General features: G+C 41.6%; 1 protein-coding gene across 2 annotated transcripts in view; it reads right to left on the bottom strand.

Moving 5' to 3' along the window:
- Window positions 1–23432, bottom strand: part of LOC126161628 (dehydrogenase/reductase SDR family member 11-like) — a 126494-nt gene that overhangs the window by 49818 nt on the left and 53244 nt on the right. The window contains exons 1-2 of one of the 2 annotated variants that reach the window (XM_049917588.1): window positions 18874–19281; window positions 8904–9066 (exon numbers count right to left, since the gene is read on the bottom strand). In XM_049917588.1, coding sequence (XP_049773545.1) covers window positions 8904–9066; window positions 18874–19011 — 301 coding nt within the window. In that variant the 5' untranslated portion in view covers window positions 19012–19281. Of the gene's footprint in view, window positions 1–8903; window positions 9067–18873; window positions 19282–23432 lie in introns of those variants that run through there. The other variant, XM_049917587.1, reaches the window with a different exon arrangement.

The following is a 23432-nucleotide window of genomic DNA, read 5'->3' as shown; positions in this document are numbered from 1 at the left end:
CCAGATCGCCCCCGAACCTTGTATATACCCAGTAACGAAACTGATCTTCTGCCACTCCGACCAATTTCTGGGTAGAACTCCTCTAAAACTTCGAATAAAAACAATCGGATGGACCCCCCTTTTGTCAGTGTTAAAAATCTGAAATTGCCGATGCTTTATCATTTTTTCTTCGGCATGGCAAAGGCTTTCGTAATCTCCGTCAGATAAAACTTCACGCGAACAACTAGCTCATGGCAATTTAATATTTGAGTTACTCACACAAGTCGGTATTGTGTGCGAATGTGCAGTAACTGGCTCTATAGTCGCTGGCAACTTCTGCTGCTGGCCTGTATTCATTTGTTCTGAGCCTTGTTGTGAAACGCGTATCGACTCTGCTATCGTTTGTTTCCAATGCTCGAGATCAGCACCTAACTGCTGTCGCACTTCCTCTAGTCCTTTCGCAAACAAATTCTCTTCCTGTTTGCCGCACAGACTCTGGAATGCTTCTTTAACATTTTGCTCAACGTTTTCACACATTAGCCTTTTGTTTTCTAATGTGATTTCGGATAATTTACCAGTTAATACATTAATCTGGTGGTCTATAACGTCTTGACGTTCTGTCAGATGTTCCACACTTTCCTTTAGGTTCGTCTGCGTACGTGCCAATTCAGGAAGTTGCGCAATTGCACATGACATGGCATCTTGCTTTTGTACTAATTGCGGAACCATTTCCACCTGTTCGCGTACGGTATCTATCTTAATAGCCACGTACTCCTTCATTTCTACACGTACGCGTTGAGTAGATTCCTCACATTGAGCTTTAACCAATTCGATTTGTGCAGTTAATTTTCGTTCCGTCTCTTCGGCCTGATCTTTAAGTTCCTTTGTCTTCGCCTCTATCCGTTGTTCTAATTCGGAAAAACTGTCATGTAACTGCTGCTTAATCTCAGCTTTCAGCTTTTCCTGCCCTTCAGTAACTGAGGCTAACTTCGCATTCAAATCATTTTGCCCTTCATTAACTGCTGCGAACTTCGCGTTAATGTCGGTTTTCAAATTTTCTTGCCCTTCAGTAACTGAGGCTAATTTTGTATTCAAATGGTTTTGCCCCTCAGTAACTGAGGCTAATTTTGTATTCATATTATTCACGGTCTCCGTTAACATCTGCATCTGCCTCATGATAATGACCAATGGGTCTAATCCATGTTGCGTACTGGCTGATACATCTCCAGCCGTGTCTACCGGGCGTTCTATTGCGCTATCTATAGCGATCGGTTCTACAACACTTCTTACTACATCATTATCATCAGTGCTCACAGCTGAAGGCTGTTGCGTGTTGCTCTGCTCTGCTTGACTCATCTTAAACATTGCCCTAGTTAAAACCATATAAATGTTCTACAGTCAAGATGTATATGTATCTCCCTTCACAAGAATACTTCTGTGGCTACTTTGTTATAGTACTTATACAGGTAAATGCAACTAGGGCAGGTCAGTCAAACTACTTCTGTTATGAACACAATTAGTAAATGTTCAAATCTACGTCTACTTCCTCAATACTAGCAAGTTAAATAAAAAAGTATAGATCTGGCCTATTTTCTGCATCCAGCATGCTGCTTTTATTTGTAGATCAAATAATACGACTGCGAGTATTTCTTCTGTTTTCCACGTTAAGTTGTCTCGTCGTAGTTCACATGAAACAAAGAACAAAATTATTTTAACAACGTCCAAAAACGTGTCCTGTCACGGTCGCCATTCTAATGAATTCTCTTACTGCTTTGGTTTTGATGAAAGTCTATGTGTGTGTGTTAATGCAGCTAGCCGCTAACTTGGTGTAATGTTTTGTCTGTACAGAAGTGTATCTGTCGCCTTTATCGCTCTCTCACCCTCATACTCAATTCTGTACAATAAAGTCAAGGGCTTAGGTTTTCTTATCAGGCTTATCCGTGCAAAGACAGACAAAAAAATTATACTAATGGGAGGATTCTGAGTAACTTCTAGAATTCCATTCGCTCTCTCTTTCTCTCTCTCTCTCTCTCTCTCTCTGTCCTTTATCTGTGTACAGTTCAAATATAAGTTACATGAAATCAGCCTAGTAGAATCTCTGGTGGAGCCCTTCGTCTTAATATTCAGCGGCTGGCTTGCTAGAAAAGATCTTTACATACGTTATTATTATTAAGCGCTGCATTCAGTTGGGAAAAATCGATCGTTTTGAACACTTCGTTCAGTTTACGACAGATCTAAAATTTCAGATGTGGACGAAGCCTTTTTGGACGATTTCAATAAAACTCAGAGATTGCAGGCTCTCTTCGTCACAGCTGAAACTTCCCAATTAAGTACAGGGCCCAGACAATCATCAATGATTCAGACAGAGCACGCATTCGTCATTCACTCTAGAATAAAATGGTCACAAACCTTATTTCTGAGGAAAATTGTATATTGAATCCATTTCCGTACATGTTCCGTTTCCGTGGATTTTAAGTCTCATGCAATTTACTTTTACAAGTCCTTCTTTCTCTTTATCTACCACGCTAGCGGCACAAACTTTCCTGTCTCGCTTTAGCGCGAAGAAGAGTAAATAAATCTCCTTTAGCAATCCGAAAATCTTCCAACCGATACTTTCCGAAGCTGTTCCTTTCTCTCTTTCCCTATAATGACCATGGAGCATACATCTCTGTACCTCTGTTGTTCCAAAGAATAAACGTACTAGAAAAATACCTTGGCGTCGACGAGCTGTCGGCGCATATATTACTAGAAAATCTGCTCAGATACTTTTCAAACGTAAATAAATGTGGATGATTTGATTGACCATTATTAATTATTGCGTGGTAGAGGGTAATTTTCCGTGGGGCGATTACAATGGCCATCAGCCAATGGAAAAACAGGCATTATCAGAAAAGAGGAACAAGATAAACTCCTGTCAAGACGGCGTAAACTGTTTTATAAATATTTAATGACAATTCATTGGTATTTAATGTGAGCATACTTGTACAAACATACTAACTAAGTTATCTACCAGCAAACCTTTATGTGTAATTATTGCCATTTAGGTGAATGTGACGAAATATTTAAAAGCTTTTTTTATTTAAATATAATAAATAATATATTATTTTAGTCTGGGAAGTAGTCAGGCTGAGTTAAATCATGCATGTAGAACTTAAGAACGATGTATTTTGGTAGGGATACCCTTCAATGCTAAAATGGACAGCAGCAGAACACTAATGGAGTCAAATAGAAACCGGAACTTTTCGAATGAAGAGCTCAAGGGAGCGATTCTGGGCACTTGGATCACGTTCTGGAAGGAGGCAGACCTGCTTATGATAATGGGTGATATCTGACCTAGTAGGTGACAGATTCTGGGCGGTGAACGGCGGCTACAGTACTCGCTTGAAGAGACTTTATGTTGTATTTTGAGAGATCTTCTTCCTGCTAACTTTTTCCGCTTGTATTACAGAAGTGAGGACAGACAGAGTATACGTTTCTACTCGTCATCTCGAGTGTGTTAATTTGTAAATCATCATGTTGAACAATGAACTGTTTTTAGCTAGGGAATATTTCGTGTACTATGATTATGAAATGGACTTAGTTTTCACGTATTTTCGATGACTACTTAAATTTGTGATTTTATCACTGTTCTCGTAATGCTTAAAATAACTTTACTGCATTTGATAAGGATATTTTCTGTTCTTATTTTAACTGCATATCGTAGGAACACTTATTTAAGATGTCCTTCCTCGAATAAACATTATTCAACATAATTCTCTTTTGTTGACGCCAATTACAGATGTTGGAATGGAACCCTTATTACAAAATTATTCATTTAACTTTTATTTTGTACTTGCGTGTATTTTATTAACTCGCAATTTACCCAATGCTTCGACTATTCGACTGATGGATCACAGCTACACGTTACAAAATCCAGCGAATTATCTGCGTCACAAGAAAGCAGACATGAGCTGCTCGAACCTATGACTACATTGACCTGTTATTTTTAAACAGAACGGTGCATAGCCAAAGTACCTAAAGTACGAGTAACCGCAGGTAAAGAGGCAATTGGTTTCCCCCTATCGGATGATGTTTAGAAGAGCAACTACATCCGCAGTAACCGTTACGTACCATCGCAACTTGTTGTCCTCTTAACTGTGATCGCAGCTGCACGCCCCGTTTGACGTGGGTCCCTTCTTGCCTTTTACACAATCAGCGGCCATCTGCTGATGTAGTTGACCGTGGACCACTTCCTCTCCTTCAGGCAGCAATGCTTGTTTCCCGGAACGCTCGCCATGCACGTCAAACAATACCGTGAGTAATGCCAATTTCTGGGTAACACTCGTCAGACTTCGTCCATCTTCCAGTTTCCCTATGATCCTTCCACCTGATAAGATATCCATAGGATACTGGATTGTAAGGTCTACCCAGGAGCAGATACAGACTTAGCTCACAATTTGGCAGTGATGAAGAGTAGGCTGAAGTTTAAGAGATTAGTCTGGAAGAATCAATACGCAAATATGTGGTACTCGGAAGTACTAAGGAATGAAAAGATACACCTGAAGCTCTCTGACGCTATAGCTGCTGCGATAAGGATTAACTCAGTAGGCAGTGCAGTTGAAGAGGCACTTACAAAGCTGGAAGGAAAAACATAGGTACAAACAAGGTAACTGTGAAGAAACCATGCGTAACAGAAGAAATACTTCAGAGACGGTCAGAAATATTGAAATACTAGTCACTCAGGAACGACATACATCGGAAGTGCAGGGAAGCTAAGAAGAAATGGGTGCTTGAAAAATGTGAAGAAATCGAAAAAGAAATGATTGTCGAAAGTACTCTGACTCCGCACACAGAAAAGTCAAAAGAACCTTCGGTAAAGTTAAAAGCAAGGATGGCAACATTAATAATGCAATGGGAATTCCTTTGTGAAGTGCAGAGCAAATAGGTGGAAAGAGTATATCTAAAGACTACACGAGGGGGAAGACTTCTCTGATGACGTGATAGAAGAAACAGGAATCGATATAGAAGAGATAGGGGATCCAGAATTAGAATGACAATTTAAAAGAGCTTAGGAATACTTAAGATCAAATAAGGCAGAATGGATAGATAAGAGTCCATCAGAATTTTTGAAATCGCTGAGGGGAGTGGGAACAAAACGACTATTCACGTTGGTTTATAGAACGGATGAGTCCCGCGATATATCATCTGACTTTTGAGAAACATCATCCACACAATTCCGAAGATTACGAGAGCTGGAAAGTGCGAGAATTATCGCACAATCAGCTTAACAGCTAGTGCTTCCAAGCTGCTGACAAGAATAACATACAGATAAATCGAAAAGGAAATTGACGGTGTGTTAGACAACGAGCAGTTTGGCTTTAGGAACGATAAAGGCACCAGAGGCAGTTCTGAGGTTGCAGTTGATAATCGAAGCAAGATTAAATAAAAATCAAGGCACGTTTATTGGATCTGTCGACCTGCAAAGATCGTTCGACAATGTCAAATGGAGCAAGACATCCGAAATTCTAAAACAAGAATAGGAGTAAACTACACGAGAAGACGGGTAATATCCAATATACACGACAGCCAAGAGGAAACTGTTGGAGTGGAAGACCAAGAACGAAGTTTACGGATTAAAAAGGGTGTAAGAGATGGATGTAGTCCTTCGCCCCTACTGTTCATCGAAGAAGCAATGACTGGCATAAAAGAAAAATTCAAGAGTGGAATTATAATTCAAGGTGAATGGTTATCAATAATAAGATTCGCTGATGACGTTGTTGTTCCAAGTGAAAATGAAGAATAATTACAGGATCTGCTGAACCGAATGAACTGGAAAATGAGTACAGAGTGTAGATTCACAGGAAATCGAAGAAAGACCAAATTAATGAGAAGTAGCAGAAATGACGAAAGTGAGACAGGATTGGTGATCACGAAGTAAATGAAGTTAGGAACTTCTGCTATCTAGGCAGCGAAACAACCCATGACGGATGGAGCAAGGAGGGCATGAACAGCAGACTACCACTGGCAAAAAGGGCGTTCCTCGCCACGAGAAGTCTTCTAATATTAAACACAGATCTTAATTTGATGAAGAAATTACTGAGAATGTACGTTTGGAGCTCAGCAATGTACACTAGTGAAACATGGACTCATCATCTTGATGTTGCAGCTCTTTTGTCTGTGTTTGCTTTAACAATAACATATGTTTTTTAGTTGGTTCCGCCTTTAGCAAAACACTATTTTGTTTTTGTCCTAGACATGGACTCTCGGTAAACCAGAACAGAAGAGAATCGAAGCATTTGAGATGTGGTGCTACAGAGGAATGTTGAGAATTAGGTGGACTGACGAGGTAAGGAATGAGAATGGTTTCCATAGAATCGGTGAGAAAAGGAATATGTGAAAAACACTGGCGAGAAGAAGAGACAGGATGGAAGGACACTTGATAAGACAACATGGGATAACTTCCATAGTACTAGAGGGAGGTTGTAGAGGGTAAAAACTGTAAAGGAAGCCAGATATTAGGATTTTATGCAGCAAATAACTAACTACGTCTGTTGCAAGTGCTATTCTGAGATGAAGAGTTTGGCAAAAGAGAAGAATTCGTGGCACACCGCATCAAATCAGTCAGAAGACTGATAACGCAAAAAGAAAAAATAATTAAATTCTGGTAATTAATAACCAGTGTGACCCCCAGAATGTTGAACGCAAGCGAACAAACGTGCATGCATTGTGTTGTATGCATTGTGTTGCTTAGGTGCCGGATGTCAGTGTGGAGGATGAAGTTCGGTGCGTGTTGCGCTTGGTCCGGCAGTACGGGGACAGTTAATGCTGTTTGTGGTTGACGCTGGAGTTGTCGTCCGATGACGTCCCATATGCGCTCGATTGAAGACAGATCTGGCGTTCGAGCAGGCCAGAAAACATGTTGACACTCTGTAGAGTTTGTTGGGTCAACAACAGTATGTGGGCGAGCGTTATCCTGTTGGAAAGCACCTCCTGTAATGCTTTACATGAATGACAACATAACAGGTCGAAGCACCAGACTGACGTACAAATATGCAGTCAGAGTGCGTGAGATGACCACGGGAATACACCTACTGTCATACGAAATCACACCTCAGACCATACCTCTAGGAGTAGGTCAAGTGCGTCTATCACGCTGACATGTTGGGTGCAGGTCTTCTACCAGCCTCGTCCTGACCAACACACGGCCATCACTGGCACCAAGGCAGATCCGGCATTCATCAGAAAACAGAACACATCTCCACGCTGCCCTCCAATGAGTTCTCGCTCGGCACCACTGAAGAGGCAAAAGGCGGTGGTTGGGCGTCAGTGGAATGCACGCTAGAGGGCGTCTGGTACGGAGATGTCCTTGAAGTAAGAGATCTGTAACAGTTCGTTGTGTCACTGTTGTGTCAACTGCTGCTCAAACTGCCGCTTCAGATGCAGTACGGTGTGCCAAAGCCAAACGCCGAAAACGGTGGGTGTGCCTCGGTAATGCCACGTGGTCGTTCGGAGCCTAGGCTTGTGATCTTACATTCTTGTGAACACCGTTACAGCAGTCGTCTATTATGGCTACTTTCCTGCCAAGTCTTTCTGCAAAATCGCAGAAGGAACATCCAACTTCTCGTAGCCCTTTTACACGACCTCGTTCAAACTCAGCGCCTTTTTCGTCTTAAAGGCATTCTTGACTAACATCAACTCACCACGTCCAATCTCAAAGGTACGTGACGCTAAAGACCGATACAGCGTGTATTTAAAGCAAACCTGATTTGCACCCTCATAGTGGCGCTACTACCACCTCTCCTACGTGACTGTCACGAAATTTGAATAGACATCATCTCTCAGCTGTAGAAACACGCCTACCAATTTTCGTTTATGGGGCACAACGTCTTCCTTGGTGTTGTAATTTTTTTTCCGTCAGTGTATTTGTCAGGCCAACTGTCCAGTCGAGAATTTTTCGCCTAACTTTTTTCTGTGTGGTGCATATAGCTATATTATTCCTGGTTGCTTCAGGTTTTCTTTTAAAACGCCGATTTATTTTATTTTATTTTATTCCAGAAACCGTCAAGTTAATTTGGTTGAATCTTTTTTTTCCTAGTTTTTCCATAGACTTTTAGCCTGCGTTTTTTCGTGTTCGAATAAATATTGGTACACTTTTCAGTTTCTTTACTTGCTCTTGGTCTGTATGAACCATCTTTAGTATAATTTAGACCTACAGTTTTCCTGATAACTTTCCTTTTTCTCTTTCGAATTTCTTCAATGTCCATCTTTCTGTTTAAAATGAGTGTTACAGGCCCCATTAACGAACATCTGGTTTGATGAGTCTGTTATAATGTCACAGTTTCGTGTATTTTGAAATGAATGTTTTGTTATAGATATTTTTTAAATCTCGAAAGCTATTTCCACTTTGTAACAGCGAATTTCGTAACCAGTGTTTTGCAGACCAGTTTCCTGAATGAGAAAGTCTATCGCTTTTCTCATAATTAGCTTTTAGAATTTTGGAATACAATTTGTTACTACACACGTGTTTTGTTTTGTAAAATGTTATTTGGAGCCGTAGTATTTATACTGTTTGTTTGTGCGTTGTTTGAAAGTCATGTTTAATTTTTTTTATTTCAGTACCCCTTCAGACGACTGTATAATCTAAATGTGTCATAAAAAAGGAAAGTTCCCTTTTACTAATAAATTAATGGTCATGAGATTGTTATTGTGCGACACTGTCTTGACTATCAGCTGTGTACTTATGCTGTGATAAGTTCCATCAAAATTGATGAAAGTAGTGGATGAGCATTTTACTACATACGTCTTGTTGCGCTCCAACGGCAGACAACATCGGCGGATCTTGAGAGCAGCTTAACAGACTCATGCTTTTATCAGAAGAGTAAAAATTGCAGTCATCATACTGTATAGTTTCGTAAAAACTTTTCGGAAGACACTCGCATACTTACACGTCAGATCGGCCTCAGTGATCACGCCAGCGTTGTTGATTAAGATGTCGACGCCGGACAGGTTTTCTTTGATCCACTTGAACGCTGCCACGACGCTGCTCTCGTCTGCGACATCGCCTTGAATAGCGTGCAGTTTACCAGGGGCGTCCTTCAGCGCGAGTGCCTGTAAGAAAAGAAGCAAACAGCGGATGAAGCGCTGTGACTCACAGGACTCTAGCAGAGCCAGGGCCGCGAGGAAGATTGGTGCTCACGTTCCACAGTAGGAAATCAGTAATGATTGAAAGTCGTATGCATTCTTTTAGCTAATACTTGAAGTGAGTACTTTAATGTGAAAGTGCTTAAACGCTTCTTACGATATGTCATACCTGTACGACTGTCTGTTTTCACAACTAAAATATGTAAAGGGTAATAAGTAACAGCTGACACTGTAAAAAATACAATTAATTAGAAAAATATTTCTCAGTATAATGAATAGACTTCTACTTGAGACAGTCTAATTACCTTCGCTACAGTTAGTGTTACGTGCAGCAATGTAAATTGCCGCAAGTTAAAATCTGGCTTTCCTACCTATCACCAAAAAAAAATTTAGTTCGCTAACAGCTCAACTAACTTCACTGCACTCTGTGTTTCGTGCAGTCATTAGAATTCGCAAACATCCACAGAGTGAAAGTCAAAATCAAAAGTGAAAATAACGAGTTTCCATCTCTTTTCACTTAGGACACCACAGATTTTGGACTATTACTGCTACCCTGACACACATTGATTAACGAAAGGAAAAGAGTGGTCAGGTAACTACTTCTGTTTACAGATGTTTACATTCCCTGTCAGCAAGAAAAGCTGTTTGCAGTCTTAGGAAATGTCATACAGGTTGCCCACTTATCGCAATGATGACTGTAATTCGTGGCGAAGAAGTAATGACAAAACGTTAAGCAATAAATACAACTGTAATAGCGAGAAAGGAATGCTTCAATGAGCCACTGACTGGATGAAACCCAAAAGATCAGTGACAAAGGTTGGACGAAGGTAGAAATCTGTGGTAAAAATTACAACAGTGGTTGGGAAAACACAGCGGAAGAAATAAAGGAACTCAGTTATCCACAAAGTAAAAGAATACCATGGTACAGGGCACATAAGGAACAGATTACTGAGTGAGAAAGGGTTTCTGTTACAAAAGATGCTTTCTTGCATCGAATGTACAGGTTGAACTAACAAAGAAGTTATTGGTAGTGTACAATGAGAGCACAGTACTGCATGATACAACATAAATCATGGGGGAAAATCCACAGGAAAAGATAGAGGTATTATTTTAAATGCAGCATCACTGAAGGGAGTTAAAAATGAAGAGCACAGGTGATGTAATAAGTGAACACGTAGGGGAAAGAATTCACTTGGAAGGGAATCTAACAAGTTCGAATGACACGTTTTAAAATCTCCTGCCATCCATGAAGGTCATTTGTCTATGAATCTCCGCATTGGTTTAAAATGTCACTTTGCACTATATCAGCACAAACCGTTGGAGAAACGATTCCATGTCACCGACAATAATGGCCATCAGAGTCACAAGTCATCACCAAGTTATTATTTGACATAAGTCCAAATTTCGTTAGAGACTGAACGTCATAAGCTGTACTGACAGAGCCATAGTTCCCAAAATAGAAGTTGCTGTTTTGTTCATTTTTCCTTTACTCGTTATCGAAGTGCAAACGTAGAGTTTCAGTGAAGTAATTAAAGCACAGGTAGATGGAATAGTGAACAGACTTGACACGGGCAACATCTAGGAATACTGCTTCATTTTCGGTGCATGCACATTGCAGTAGTCCTACATTAAAGACCACAGTTATCAGATATGAAATGTGACAATAACAGGAATATGAACTTACAAGGGAATGGTCAGACTTGTCATGTCGAAACCTGTGTTGCTTTTTTTACCACTGTGAGCTAACATTGCAAGAAGTCTGTATGCAGAATTTTAGCTGCTGACATGACCTGGAAGTCTGTAAACAATTTTATGAAGTAAGACATTATTGTCGCATGGTTTCCGCGCTTATAACTGCCTCTTGTACAACCCTGACGTCTTTTGCTACGTTATACCAACGCCATCTAGGGACAAGGTGGCATTCGCTACGCGCCGCTCTCTCGCCACAGCAGTGAGAGAGCTGATTCCCCCAGTGAAAGCGATCGTATGATAACGAAACATTCGTTGACAAATATGGCTGATATGTTATCTACAACATTCTTTCCAAATAGATATGAAATAGACACAAATAAATATACGGTTTAGAACACGTCCAAATTTTATTTCTTGTAATTACCGCAAAAATGCGAAATATTGATACAATGTTCAAAACAGGTTTTTTGTGCACCAAGAACATACAAGCAAAGACTACATATGGCAGCCCTGCGAATCACAGACGTTGTTAGATGTCCGTAGACAAAACTGGGCTGGTGTTAGGAATGAATCAGGCCTAGTATCAGTATATTTCGACGAGTGCCACACATATTTAATCAAATTCTGAAACCGTGGGGAGGAAAATTGATAATGTACTACTGACTGCAGCTTGAGAATATTTTCACAATTCTCTGTCTAAAGGTTGAATTACGTTCGTCGTGCCGGGTGGAATCTGAAGTATCTCTACTTCTTTGTCAGGGTGGGCTCGAAATACAGCTTTTAATGAATCAGACCTTTTATGACCTGACCACGAATCTAGAAGAAGAGATTTGTTCCCGCAGAACGGAAGAAAAGCATGAGGCATGAAAAGTGTAACATTTTCATTTCCCATTTTTCCAGACTTTGATGCGTCTACCACAAGACTGTTTGCGTAGAAGATTGTTCTTTTGACACGTGGTCGAAAACGTCCAGTTGGTTCTTGAAGACACACATATAGTTTAGGCAGCAATGAACCATCCAGACTAATTATGGGCATTGTAGTATATGAATGGGTGAGTGCAGTCGTGGACTGCGCAATCGCCTCAATATGTTTTTCCCCTTTGAATGACAGTGTTCTTTCCGCACGCATTTCTTTTTGAAAACCTGACTGACCTGCACTGTACACGTACGATTCACTAAAACTAGCGATCTCATTTTTTGCATTCGTAAGAAAAGCTCGATACAAAGTTTGTTATTTTTCTTGCCACAATTTTATGTGATCTTTTGAAGCGACTAATCAACTTCAAGAAGCTGTAAATTCTTTAGCGCCTATCGCGTTGGCAATCTCTAACGCCCAATCACGCAAAGTTGTATCGCTGACACTAAATGACTGTTGTCTGGCATCGGTAAATAGCTCAAAAAGTCGCGCATTTATCTCCGTCGCAATTTCCAGTCGACTCTTACGTCGTCCAGCGGCTTCCTTTTTCCATCTATACAATTCACGTTCAGAACGGACAAAGCGATACTTATTTTGAGCAGTACTGACACGTAGGCGTTTCTTACCATTTTCGTTCAACCAATACGTCACCGCTTTTTCTTTGTCTGATAAGGTAATTGTAGTTGCTGGTGTTACTTTCGGAGATAATTGATGATGGTACGTGGCACTAGCACTCGAAGAGTCTTCATGAGTGTAACTTTCGTCGGTGTCTTCGCCGTCTGTAGATTCACAGTCTGCAATATCGAGTGTTTCGGTTGTTTATAGCCACATGTCTGCGCCATTTACATGCTCGTCGAGATGTTTAACAACCATGTCGCACAACACATAGTCTTCACGCGTGTTTTCTGTTGATTGCTTCATTTGGCGTCTGTGGTATATCTCCATGGCAAGCAGCAAAACATTTACAGGGTTCGCCATCACCTGTGAGGGGAGATTGAATGTAAATCGTAAAGGGGCTTGCGGAGTATAGATGAACATGTACAGAACATCTTTCACATCTCTAACCAGTTTCAGGACGGTATGTTTCGAAATACGTACCAGAAATTAAAAGGACGTGCATGCCACAGAAACGAATATTCGTTTCCCCTTTCCACCAAAACCGTGCAGCGTTATTCCTCTTTAATGAACGCCGCGATAAGACGGCCGCACTTGCCGACCATGCGCACAACGCTCGCGACTCCCCATTTCCAGGGGTGGCCAGCTGTCACTGCAAGCGCCAAGCAGGAAACACAGACATGTTCGTGATTTTTTTTAGCTGACTTCCAGTTCATGTCAGCAGCTACAATTTTGCATACGGACCTTTTGCACAGTTAAATAACAGTGCTAAAAAAAGCAATACATGTTTCGGCATGACAAGTCTGACCATTCCCTTGTTAGTAATGAAAACTTTGACACTCATATAAAAGGATGTATTCTAGTGCAGAAAGTTGGTTGTTGGCAACAGAGTGATAACGAGTTGTGAAATCCACTATTACTCGATTAACATGGTTGTTCCATGGGTAAGTTGCTGCTAGTTTCTTTGCTTCTTCGGATTAAACGTCTCTTGTGCTTCCTGAAAACAAATGTAAAATCTGTTAAACACTTCATTGAAACTCTACGTCTGCACTCTTGAATACCGGCGCAGCTATTATTCAACTATGTGTGGACTTTAGGATCAGACTTTATCGCAGCAGCTGCTATGTCTGGTAGCGTTGAGGAAGACGGTAGTCCATAAAAAATGAGTCTGGTCACTGTTGCACATGCGTTCCTTTCTTATGTTTTCGTGTTTAATAAACACGTTCACATCTACCGCAAATGATTCTGCTGTCTGCATTATAATACGGGTTTCTTGCATGTGTTAGCTAGCGAAGTCTATAGTCATGTGCCTACACATTCTTCTTCGAAGGCACCCACGTACTCGCAACGAGGTTTAAAGTAGTCCGGAAGAACAGCTGTAGCCGCTTCGATAGTCCACACTTGATAGTGCCAATTACGCACAACTGATCCATTGTTCTTATCTGTATCAAATCATGCTCTTACTCCTTTAAAGTCTTATTCCTATAAAGTCTTCAGTTTTGGTGTTAAGTTTCCTTCGATGGACATGCATCCTGCCTTTAGCACAACACGTAATCACCTCCTAGATAGATTTCGAAAGAAAGTAGCTATCACGACCCATTAGTTTCCTAAAAAAATTGTAACTGCGGTTATTACAGTCCTCATAAATACTGTCCAGTGTCCGCTCACCAGCGCGCCACAGTACGCTTGTCGTGGTGTTTTTGGGGATTAAGGTGCTCATTCACGTTGCCTTACGTTTCCTTCAGCTACTGGACGTCACATTTCGGAACTTCTCTTTCATCTTCATTAGTGTCACAATCACTATTCCTCTCCAAAGCGCCTGTATGAATTTTTGCGCTTTGAACTGTGCATGTAATGTGCATGAAAACAACTCATCCTCCACTCCACTCTCTCTCCCAGTAAGTACCTTTTCACTTAGCAGTTGCCAACGCCCACACGATTCATTGGCTTTCACTCACTCACAGCTGCCGTTGCACGCGCGCTGCACTATCAAACACAGTAACAGCCTCTCTCTCACTGTGTACAGAGATACTAAAGAGCGAGGCTAGTACTGTGACCGGCAGATGGCGTTGTCACATGCATACGCACTTTTACAGGTGAGTGACATTAACAGCTGAGGTCATTCTAATTTATCTAAACCGAGAGAAATCGTCAGACGTAAAGGTAACTTCAGGCGTACCCCAAGGGATCGTTGGAGCTCCCAATAACCAGCAAGCCTTTGCCCGAACTTGGGGATCGGAGGCTCGTCTATCCTGTGAAGTAACACAGATGGTGATCTGTGGCTTCTCTGCCGAAAGAGCACAATGCTGATTCAATCACAAGTGTTTAGGAGAACACCACTCAACGTGCATTGTTGCATGTAGAGTTGCACAGCAGACCACCCCTAAGTGTTCACATGTTGACCCTATGATATCGTCAATAACGATTGCAGTGGACACAGGACCAGCGGGATTCGACCGTCGATCAATGGAAACCTGTTAGCTCTTCTGGTGAATCACATTTTCGCTACACTAGGTCGATAGTCGTCTCCACAAACGACGTCATCGAGCTGAACAGCAGCTCGAAACGTGCAGCGCTTCAAGGGCGCAGGCTTTTGGAAGCAATATTATGCTGTGGGAGACATTCTCCTGCGCTTGCATGGGACCCACGGTATCAATCGAAGATACGCTGACAGCTGCGAATCACTTGCGTCCCTTCATGCTCGATGACTTCCCCGACGTCCACTTTTTCAGCAGTACAATTTTCTGTCTCTCGGAGCCACCACTGTGCTACCGGAGTTTGAGGAGCTCTATTGTGAATTCACATTGATGTCTCGGCGATTAAGTTGGCCTGATGTAAATCCTGTAGAACCCATAGGGGTCGCTATCGAGCGCCATTATCGCGTACACGAATTACACTAGGCCTATCTATGTGTAGACATCTAATGCCTAATATTTCCATAAAGTTACCAACACACTGTCGGATCCCTGATACGCAGAATCAGTGGTGTATTTTGTTCCAAAGACTGACAAAAAAGCTATTATGCAGTGGCCACTTTTACAGATGAGTGGCATTAATAGCTGAGGTCATTCTAATTTTTCTAAACCAAGAGAAATCGTCAGACGTAAAAGTAACTTCTGGTGTATCCAGAGGGATTGTTAAAGGACAATTAATTTCCAGAATATCTATATGCGCGTTATGTACAAAGAAGGCGAAGCGTTAGAAAAGCGTAGAGAAATACAGGGAGGCGTGCAGAGGATCGACACTTGGCGCAGGAGTCGGAAGTTTATCCTCAACATACGCAAATGCAACATACTGAGCATAAACACACGGAAAGATCCATAACTGCATGATTGCACGATTTCAAAACGAACATTGGAAGCAGTCAAGTCCATTAAATAATATGTGCCAGTACACGTCAGCATTGATTTAAAGAGGAACACCCACATAAAGCCAACCGCAGGTAAGGCAGATGATAGGCTGAGATATACTGAAAGGTGTACTCCATCGACAAAGAAGGTAGCCTGTATTGTTGAGAAGAACGGTGTAATGTTCCTTCAGACATGCATACATGTTCTTAGCAACACAGGCACTATAAATTCATATTTTTCTGCCGGCACCAGATAGCGACATTCAATTAAAATGTCCTCCCCTGTGTAGGAATCACGTAATGTGTGTATGAGTATAGACTGTGACGCAGGAAGGACGACATATAGAAATATGGGTCTAGCTATGAGTCGTGCACGAATAGCCAAAGCGGATAAGGTGACCACTCGTGCAGAGTGGGAAACCCAGGTCCGTGTGCCGATAGAGTAAAAATTTTCACTGTTGCCATTGCCTTATATAGCTGATAGTTGTCACCATTCGGGACTGCGAATACAGTTCGTGTAAATATTTTTACCAGATAGGACTGTTAGAGGAAGTGAAAAACGTCGAAAGAAGAGCAGCGCTTTCTCCACTGGTTCACTTAGTAAGCGCGAAAGAATCAGGAAAGATGCTCAGCCCGCTAGTGACAGATGCTGCAAGAGAGAACTCTGCATGAAGGCGTGTTTTATTATTAAAATTTCGACAGTGTACATTAGTAGAAGTATCAACCGAAACATTGCTTCTCCCAAAATATATTCCGTCTAAAGACTCTGAAGCAAAAATTCAAGAGATGCGAGCTCACAAGGAGGCTCTTCACTCACACTATTGGCGACTGGAGCAGGGAAGGGGTATCCTCCGCAACACGGGGAGTACACGAGATGTGTGAGAAAAGTAATGCGACAGACAACAGTGCGAGCAATGTGGCAACACTGTATTGTTCTACTTGTATAGACCAGTGTGTTCATCCCTTCCACAGTCAGGCATAGTCCGCGTTTCAGCTCGCTTCAGCCATGTCGTGATTTTTGTGTTTTGTTTGGTGTTACGAAAATGGAGCAGCGGAATTTAGAGCAGTGATACGCCATCAAGTTATGTGTTAAAAAATGGGTCAAATGGCTCTGAGCACTATGGGACTCAACTGCTGTGGTTATCAGTCCCCTAGAACTTAGAACTACTTAAACCTAACTAACCTAAGGACATCACACACGTCCATGCCCGAGGCAGGATTCGAACCTGCGACCGTAGCAGTCGCACGGTTCCGGACTGCGCGCCTAGAACCGCGAGACCACCGCGGCCGGCTTATGTGCTAAAGTTCGCCTGTTTAGTTAGGTGGTAACGTGCTCGCCTCCCATACAAGTGGACCCGGGTTCGATACCCGGCAGGGTTGGATATTTTCTCCGTTCGGGGAGTGATTGTTGTGTTGTTCTCATCATCATTTCGTTCTCATCACCGGCGCGCAAGTCGCCTAATGTGGCGCCGACTGAAATAGGGCTTGCACTTGGTGGCCGAACTTTCCCAGATGGGGCCTCCCAGCCAACGCTCATTTCATTCATTCTGTATGAAACTTGGGGAATCCGCGACTGCGACCTTAGAAGAGTTGAAATAGCTCTATAGGGAACATTATTAACCAAACGCACAAGTTTTTCGCTGGCACAATTCATTTTTGGAAGACTGAGAACACGCTGAAGATGAACCTCGCTGAGGGAAATCTTCAGTTTCAAAAATCGACGAAAACGTTCGAGCTCTTGTGAGATAAGACCGATGTTTAACAATAAGGATGATAGGTGACCTGTTAAACTCTTTCACCACACATCAAATTTTGACCAAAAATATGCACCTGCCAAGTTTGTGCCAAAAATGTGCCGAAAAACCTCACAACTGAGCAGAACAGTCGAAGAAACGCGTGCGTTAATCTTCTTGAAAGGACAGCCAATGATCACGAATGGTTCAGTGGTGTGACCGCAGGTGATGAATCCTTGATTTTTGAGTATAGTCATGAGACAAAGCCGCAAAGTGAGGGGTGGCACACTGAGACATCTCCTGGACTGAAAGCTCGAATGAGCAGATCAAAGATCAAAACAATGCTGATTTGCTTTTTTGACAGTAGGTGTATCTGGCATAAAGAATTTGTTCCTCCAGGACAAACTGTCAACCAAGCGTTTTGCAAAGATATCCTTGAAAGGCTCTGGAATAGGGCCAGTCGAATGAGACTGACATTGCAGACAAGTGAATGCTGGATCATGACAATGTCCCCTGTCACATAATCACTTCCATGACGGAACTTTTCACCTCAAAAAGCATGCCTGGTGTTCCACAGCACCCCTGTTCATCATATCCGAGTCCTTGTGACTTTTTTTTTTCTTTTCTTTAGCGAGTGAGGTGGCGCAGTGGTTAGACACTGGACTCGCATTCGGGAGGACGACGATTCAATCCCGCGTCCGCCATCCTGATTTAGGTTTTCCGTGATTTCCCTAAATCGCTCCAGGCAAACACCGGGATGGTTCCTTTGAAAGGGCACGGCCGACTTCCTTCCTCATCCCTCCCTAATCCGATGAGACCGATGACCTCACTATCTGGTGTCCTTCCCCAAAACCACCCACCCACCCACTTTTTTCTTTTCTCGAATATGAAAAATGTCTTCAAAGGACGTCATTTTGGGACTCTGGAGAAGATTGAAAAGAATGTGACCAGCATCTTAAAGGCTCTACCACTTGAAGCTTCTCAGCGCTGCAAGCAAGGATGGGAACTACTACTCCTCTGGTGTATAGCTGCAGAAAGGATTTTGAAGGTAACAATATTATTGTTTGAAAAAAATAAATAAATAAAAACTTTGGTAGTGTCAGTACATTTCTTACATCCCTCGCAGATGTAGCTGTATGCTCACAGTTATATTTTAAGCGCGTTTCCAGTCAGTTTTACCCTTTAGAACTTGTCTTCTATGTAAAAACCTGTACAAAACAAGAATAGGGCAGTGGGACAAGTGCTGTGGTATTCTGGAACAGTTGACATGGAACTGGAAGGAGTATAACAGAGAAAATTGTATGTGAAACGAGAAGGAGCATATGCAGAATAGAGGAATGGTGATTTTGCGTGTAATAGGTAAGAAAGAGACTAATGACTGTCACTAAGTAGTTGAAAGAGAGAGAGTACTGAAAGAAATGGACTGAGTGGTTTGATTACGTGAGAAGTGTTTTCCAGGAAACGCCTACCTTGACCCTGTCGACCCTCCTAGCCAGGCCGACGACGGTGAGGCCGTGTCTGAGCAGCGCCTGTGTGATGGCGGCGCCGATGCCAGAGCTGGCGCCAGTCACCAGCGCGACGCGTCCTGCGTACTTCTCGATGCCCATGCCTGCTGCTGTTGGCTGCCCTGATGCGACTGACTACCAAGGCCGGCCCCACTCTATTCATATAGGCCCGGCCTCCGGCGTCGGGGAAAAGTGCTGCGTCACCATCATTCCCCTCCGCAGCGACAGCTCGAGCTCCACCCGGATACACGTTACGACTGATAAGGAAGGCTGGTATCTGCATACTCCCTCTGGCACTACCTTATCGCCATTTACTTTGTCTTCTCATTGATCTTGAGGCGTAGCGCCGTATAACGATCCTGCCTTGGAGGCGGTTAAGGTCAGGGCCACACGAGCGGATTGTTTCCGCAACGGTCGACGGCCTGCGGCTAGACGCAGAGTCCTGCAGCCATGCGGCTAGCTGCGGAATGTTCGTGCGGAGAGCCAAATATCTAGTCATCTATTTTGTCTCGAAAAAAATTGTTTCATGTAAACGAAGGAAAGCTACATCCGTCCATGTAGTTAGTTTCTCATTACAACTTATACTTTTCGTGTAAAAAATTAAAAACCACTGTTTTGGAATTCGTCTGTGTTCTGCGCTACGCAATCTCTCTCATTCGATTGTGAGGAAACTATTCGACGAAAAAAATTTATTTTTACGCATGTTATAGCCTGATATCACAGCTTGATAATGAACTGGTTTTCTTTTCGCTGCTGCCCCTGGTTATCGTGATACCTCATAATTAAGTAAAATTTAGCGCATATTTTGAAAAGTTTGCAGTAAAAAATGTCGTCGCTGGCTACTTTGCGTTTGGTGCATTTGAGGTCGTATAATGCTGCGTACGAATTGTAGCTAAGATGTCGAAATTGTTTTTAACACTGGAAGGAGAGCCATATCTCTTTCCAGTCTCGAGTAATCTAGTAACATATATTAGCGCTTGGCCGCAGCTGCCTATGGCGCGCCACACTCGAGGCTATTCTCGCTCACAATGCAGAGTTGTGTCGTGTTTATTTTACGCATGTCGTCCATGAAGGCATTTACAGTCACACTTTATGTTAACGTTGCATCTTTAAGAGGTTCATCATTTTAAAAGTAGAAAAAGACATTTGCAGATTCAGGTGCAGAGTTAGCTATTTGCTGTATGTGTCATTTTTTCTTGTCTACACTGTTTCATTCACGAAACATTAATTAACTATTATCAACACAATTTTTAAGAAAGTAAGTAAAGTCGACCTGGTAACTGTTTACCTTGCGATTAAATGACAATAGAGACGAGAAAAAAATACACTTTTCATTCTAGTACAGCGCGAAATGTTCTTAGAATGAAGATAGTTCGCTTCGTAGCCGCGAGGAGGCCAATCAAATAGACTGAATTGTTCTCTCCTTTTTTTTTAAGCTGGTAGTCGCGATGGATGCTCGACACTGTGCAGTAGTGGCATACGTAGGGTTAAAAATACTGAAAACGAGAAAAATACACCGAAAGTACTGGGTGCATTCAGTAGTTAGTAGTCGGTTGTTGCAAGGAGCGTTTTACGTTATATTTAACGAGCTACGAGAGGATGAAATGAAATTTTTCAACTATTTCCGAATGTCTTTCTCAAGCTTCGATGAATTACATCACACGCTTAGAAACGCTTTACAGAAGCAAGACACGAACATGAGACTCGCTATACCTTCAATGGAAATGCTGGCTATAACTTTAAGGTAAGTGAATTCTAATGTGTAAGTATCCTGTCTCAGCCAAAAATTATCTCAGCTAAAATTAAAGAAACCCAGTAATGTCTGTCACTAGTTTTAACAACTCTTTCATTTCAATTAAAAAAAAGATAATGATTAGGTCAATAGACGAACAAGTTTAATTCTCTTTTCTTTATTGATATTGAATGAAATGTTACATGTAAATCTGTCTTTTGAGGATAAGAAACATCAATTAACAGTAAATGAAATTAACAGAATGGACATGCAAAAAGGGAAAGTAAGTCCTTTTAATTCACTTTTCTGCGAAAACCATCTACTCAAGAGTCAGAATCAATATAAACTCTGGTGAAATAGAAGGCCGTTGTTCTCTAGACGTCAGAATTCTTTCAGCTCGATACTGTTGAGACTGCATCTGCACTAATTGAGGAGCTGCACGCTGGTTGTACATATTTCCTTGTGTATGTAATGTTTGGAAATGTCCTGAGCTTACTGCATGCGTTGGTGCATGTTGCCTAGGTTGCTGACACGCTGCATAAAGCCATGAAATGGTTGCGATTTTGCGTTTTGGATGCTCTGAAGTAGGCGTAAAACTTCCATACGGAATTCTAGTTTTTGATCTAAATCAAACTTACGCAGCGTGGGCAACAAGGAATCAAAAAAGATTTGTCTTCGTCCTCAGCGGACGGAGAACGAATTGGAGGACTACCCAGAAATTTGGATAATTTAGCTTCAAGATCTGTTTTCACGCTTCTCACTTTCGTTTTCTTTTGTGGAACTGATAAGCCTACTGAAATCTGCTCAGGTGTTGAGGCGTCAACTGATGTTATTGGATTGCTGGTGTCGTCTTCTGCCAGGGAAAATTCCAAAGGATGTTCCAAATGCTGAATTTCGTCTTCCTGTAGACTTGAAACTGAATCTCTTGTTTCTAAAACAGGTGCCTAGAACCCCAGCTGGTCAGCGTACACGTATTTTAATATTCTTACTGCTTCTGAGCCAGATTTGTTCACTTTCCTTACATATTTCCGATAATAGTCCCTAATGTTACGCCACTTTTGTTGTGCCTTCTGGCCTACAAAGGAGAAAAAAGAAACGGAAATTTAACGTAACTTTAAAATCTTTAACATCATTAAATAATGACTAAATATTGAACGTAATTTTTATACATTTATATCTTTGGCTTTAGGTATTTGGCTACTGGTTATCACTTAGTTGATCTGCACTATACATACAGAATAGGCAAGTCAACAGCCAGTGACATAGTGAGGAAAGTGTGCTGTGCGATTTGGGGCTGCCTGCGTGATAAGTGTCTGCCTCAGCCGACAGAGGAGGAGTGGAAGAATATTGCCAATGGATTCCAAATCCGTGCAAATTTCCCAAATTGCATAGGGGCAATCGATGGTAAACACATTCGATTGGTCAAACCAAAGACGAGTGGTTCACTGTTTTATAATTATAAGGACTTCTTTTCCATTCTTCTTTTAGCAGTGGCAGACTCAGATTATAGATTAGTTTTTCTTGACATTGGCTCGTTTGGAAAAGATTCAGACAGCACAATTTTTAAAAAATCTACCGTGTGGAAACGTCTGAACCGAAATACATTGTGTATACCAGAGCCCTCTGGCTTACCAAATGCCACTGGGATAGTTAACCGTATGTGTTTGTTGCTGACGAAGCATTTGGACTCTTAGAACACGTACTACGACCGTATAGTGGTAAAATGTTGACGCGCGAGAAGAGAATTTTCAACTACCGTTTGTCACAGGCTCGTAGGTACGTTGAATGTTCCTTCGGCATATTATCGAACAAATGGCACGTGTTCCAGCGAGCCATGAATGTGAAATTGGATTTGGCTGTTGACAAAACAAAAGCATGTTGTGTTCTACATAATTATGTGCGTGAGAGAGATGGGCACCAAATTGAAGACACATTTATTGTGAATGGATTTGAGACTGCAACAAACTTGGATGAAAGAAGAAGAAGTGTGTCAGCAATAAGAAACAGAGATGTAATGGCAAATTATTTTGTAAGTGAGGCTGGTAAAGGGCCTTGGCAGGACAGCAAAATCTGAGGTGTTACATAGAGCAGAAAATGAACTTTTTTATGCACTTTCCTTAATATTTACAGTTTTATTAATTTTATTGTTCTAGCTTGTTATTATCGGTAATTACACCTGTAAATTCACCTGAGACTTAATAAAACTGACTAACTAGCTATTGTTGACTCTTTCATATACTATCCAGAAACTCGTATGAGAGCAGTGCTTACTGAACCTGGTTTGTTTAGTGTTCTATTTTTAGTGATTTATCACTCTATCCAACGTTGTAATTGCCCAAGGCGATCATGTGGCTTAATTCATGCGATGCAAAAGAATCGATACCGTTATTGCCAATTCTTACATATTATTGTCCAAATATGCTGTTCTTTTCTATTGTTATATTTGTGCATTGTTGTTACATGATCAATGTGTAACATGTCAACAATAATAGAAATGCAGGACTTTCTCAACACTTATCATTGTTCAGCAATCTCTAAACAAAAATACTTAACGAATTCGCTAACTATGTTGCAATTCAGAGTGATCTTTTAACCAATTCTATTATTCTAATAGTGGACGAAAAACTTACCAACGGATTTATTCTCTGTGCTTGAATGATCTGCGAAATCATCGAATAATGCACAGCAGATTTCATGCCATGCTGCAACCTTCTTATTTCTGTCCTTGTATTCCTCGGTCCTTACATCCCAAATACAAGGCCTTTTTTCCACTTCCATTATCAGAATCTGG

The sequence above is a fragment of the Schistocerca cancellata genome, chromosome 2 (genome assembly GCF_023864275.1).
Source record: "Schistocerca cancellata isolate TAMUIC-IGC-003103 chromosome 2, iqSchCanc2.1, whole genome shotgun sequence".
NCBI classification, from domain to species: domain Eukaryota; kingdom Metazoa; phylum Arthropoda; class Insecta; order Orthoptera; family Acrididae; genus Schistocerca; species Schistocerca cancellata.
This window is presented reverse-complemented; position numbering and strand designations above follow the sequence as displayed.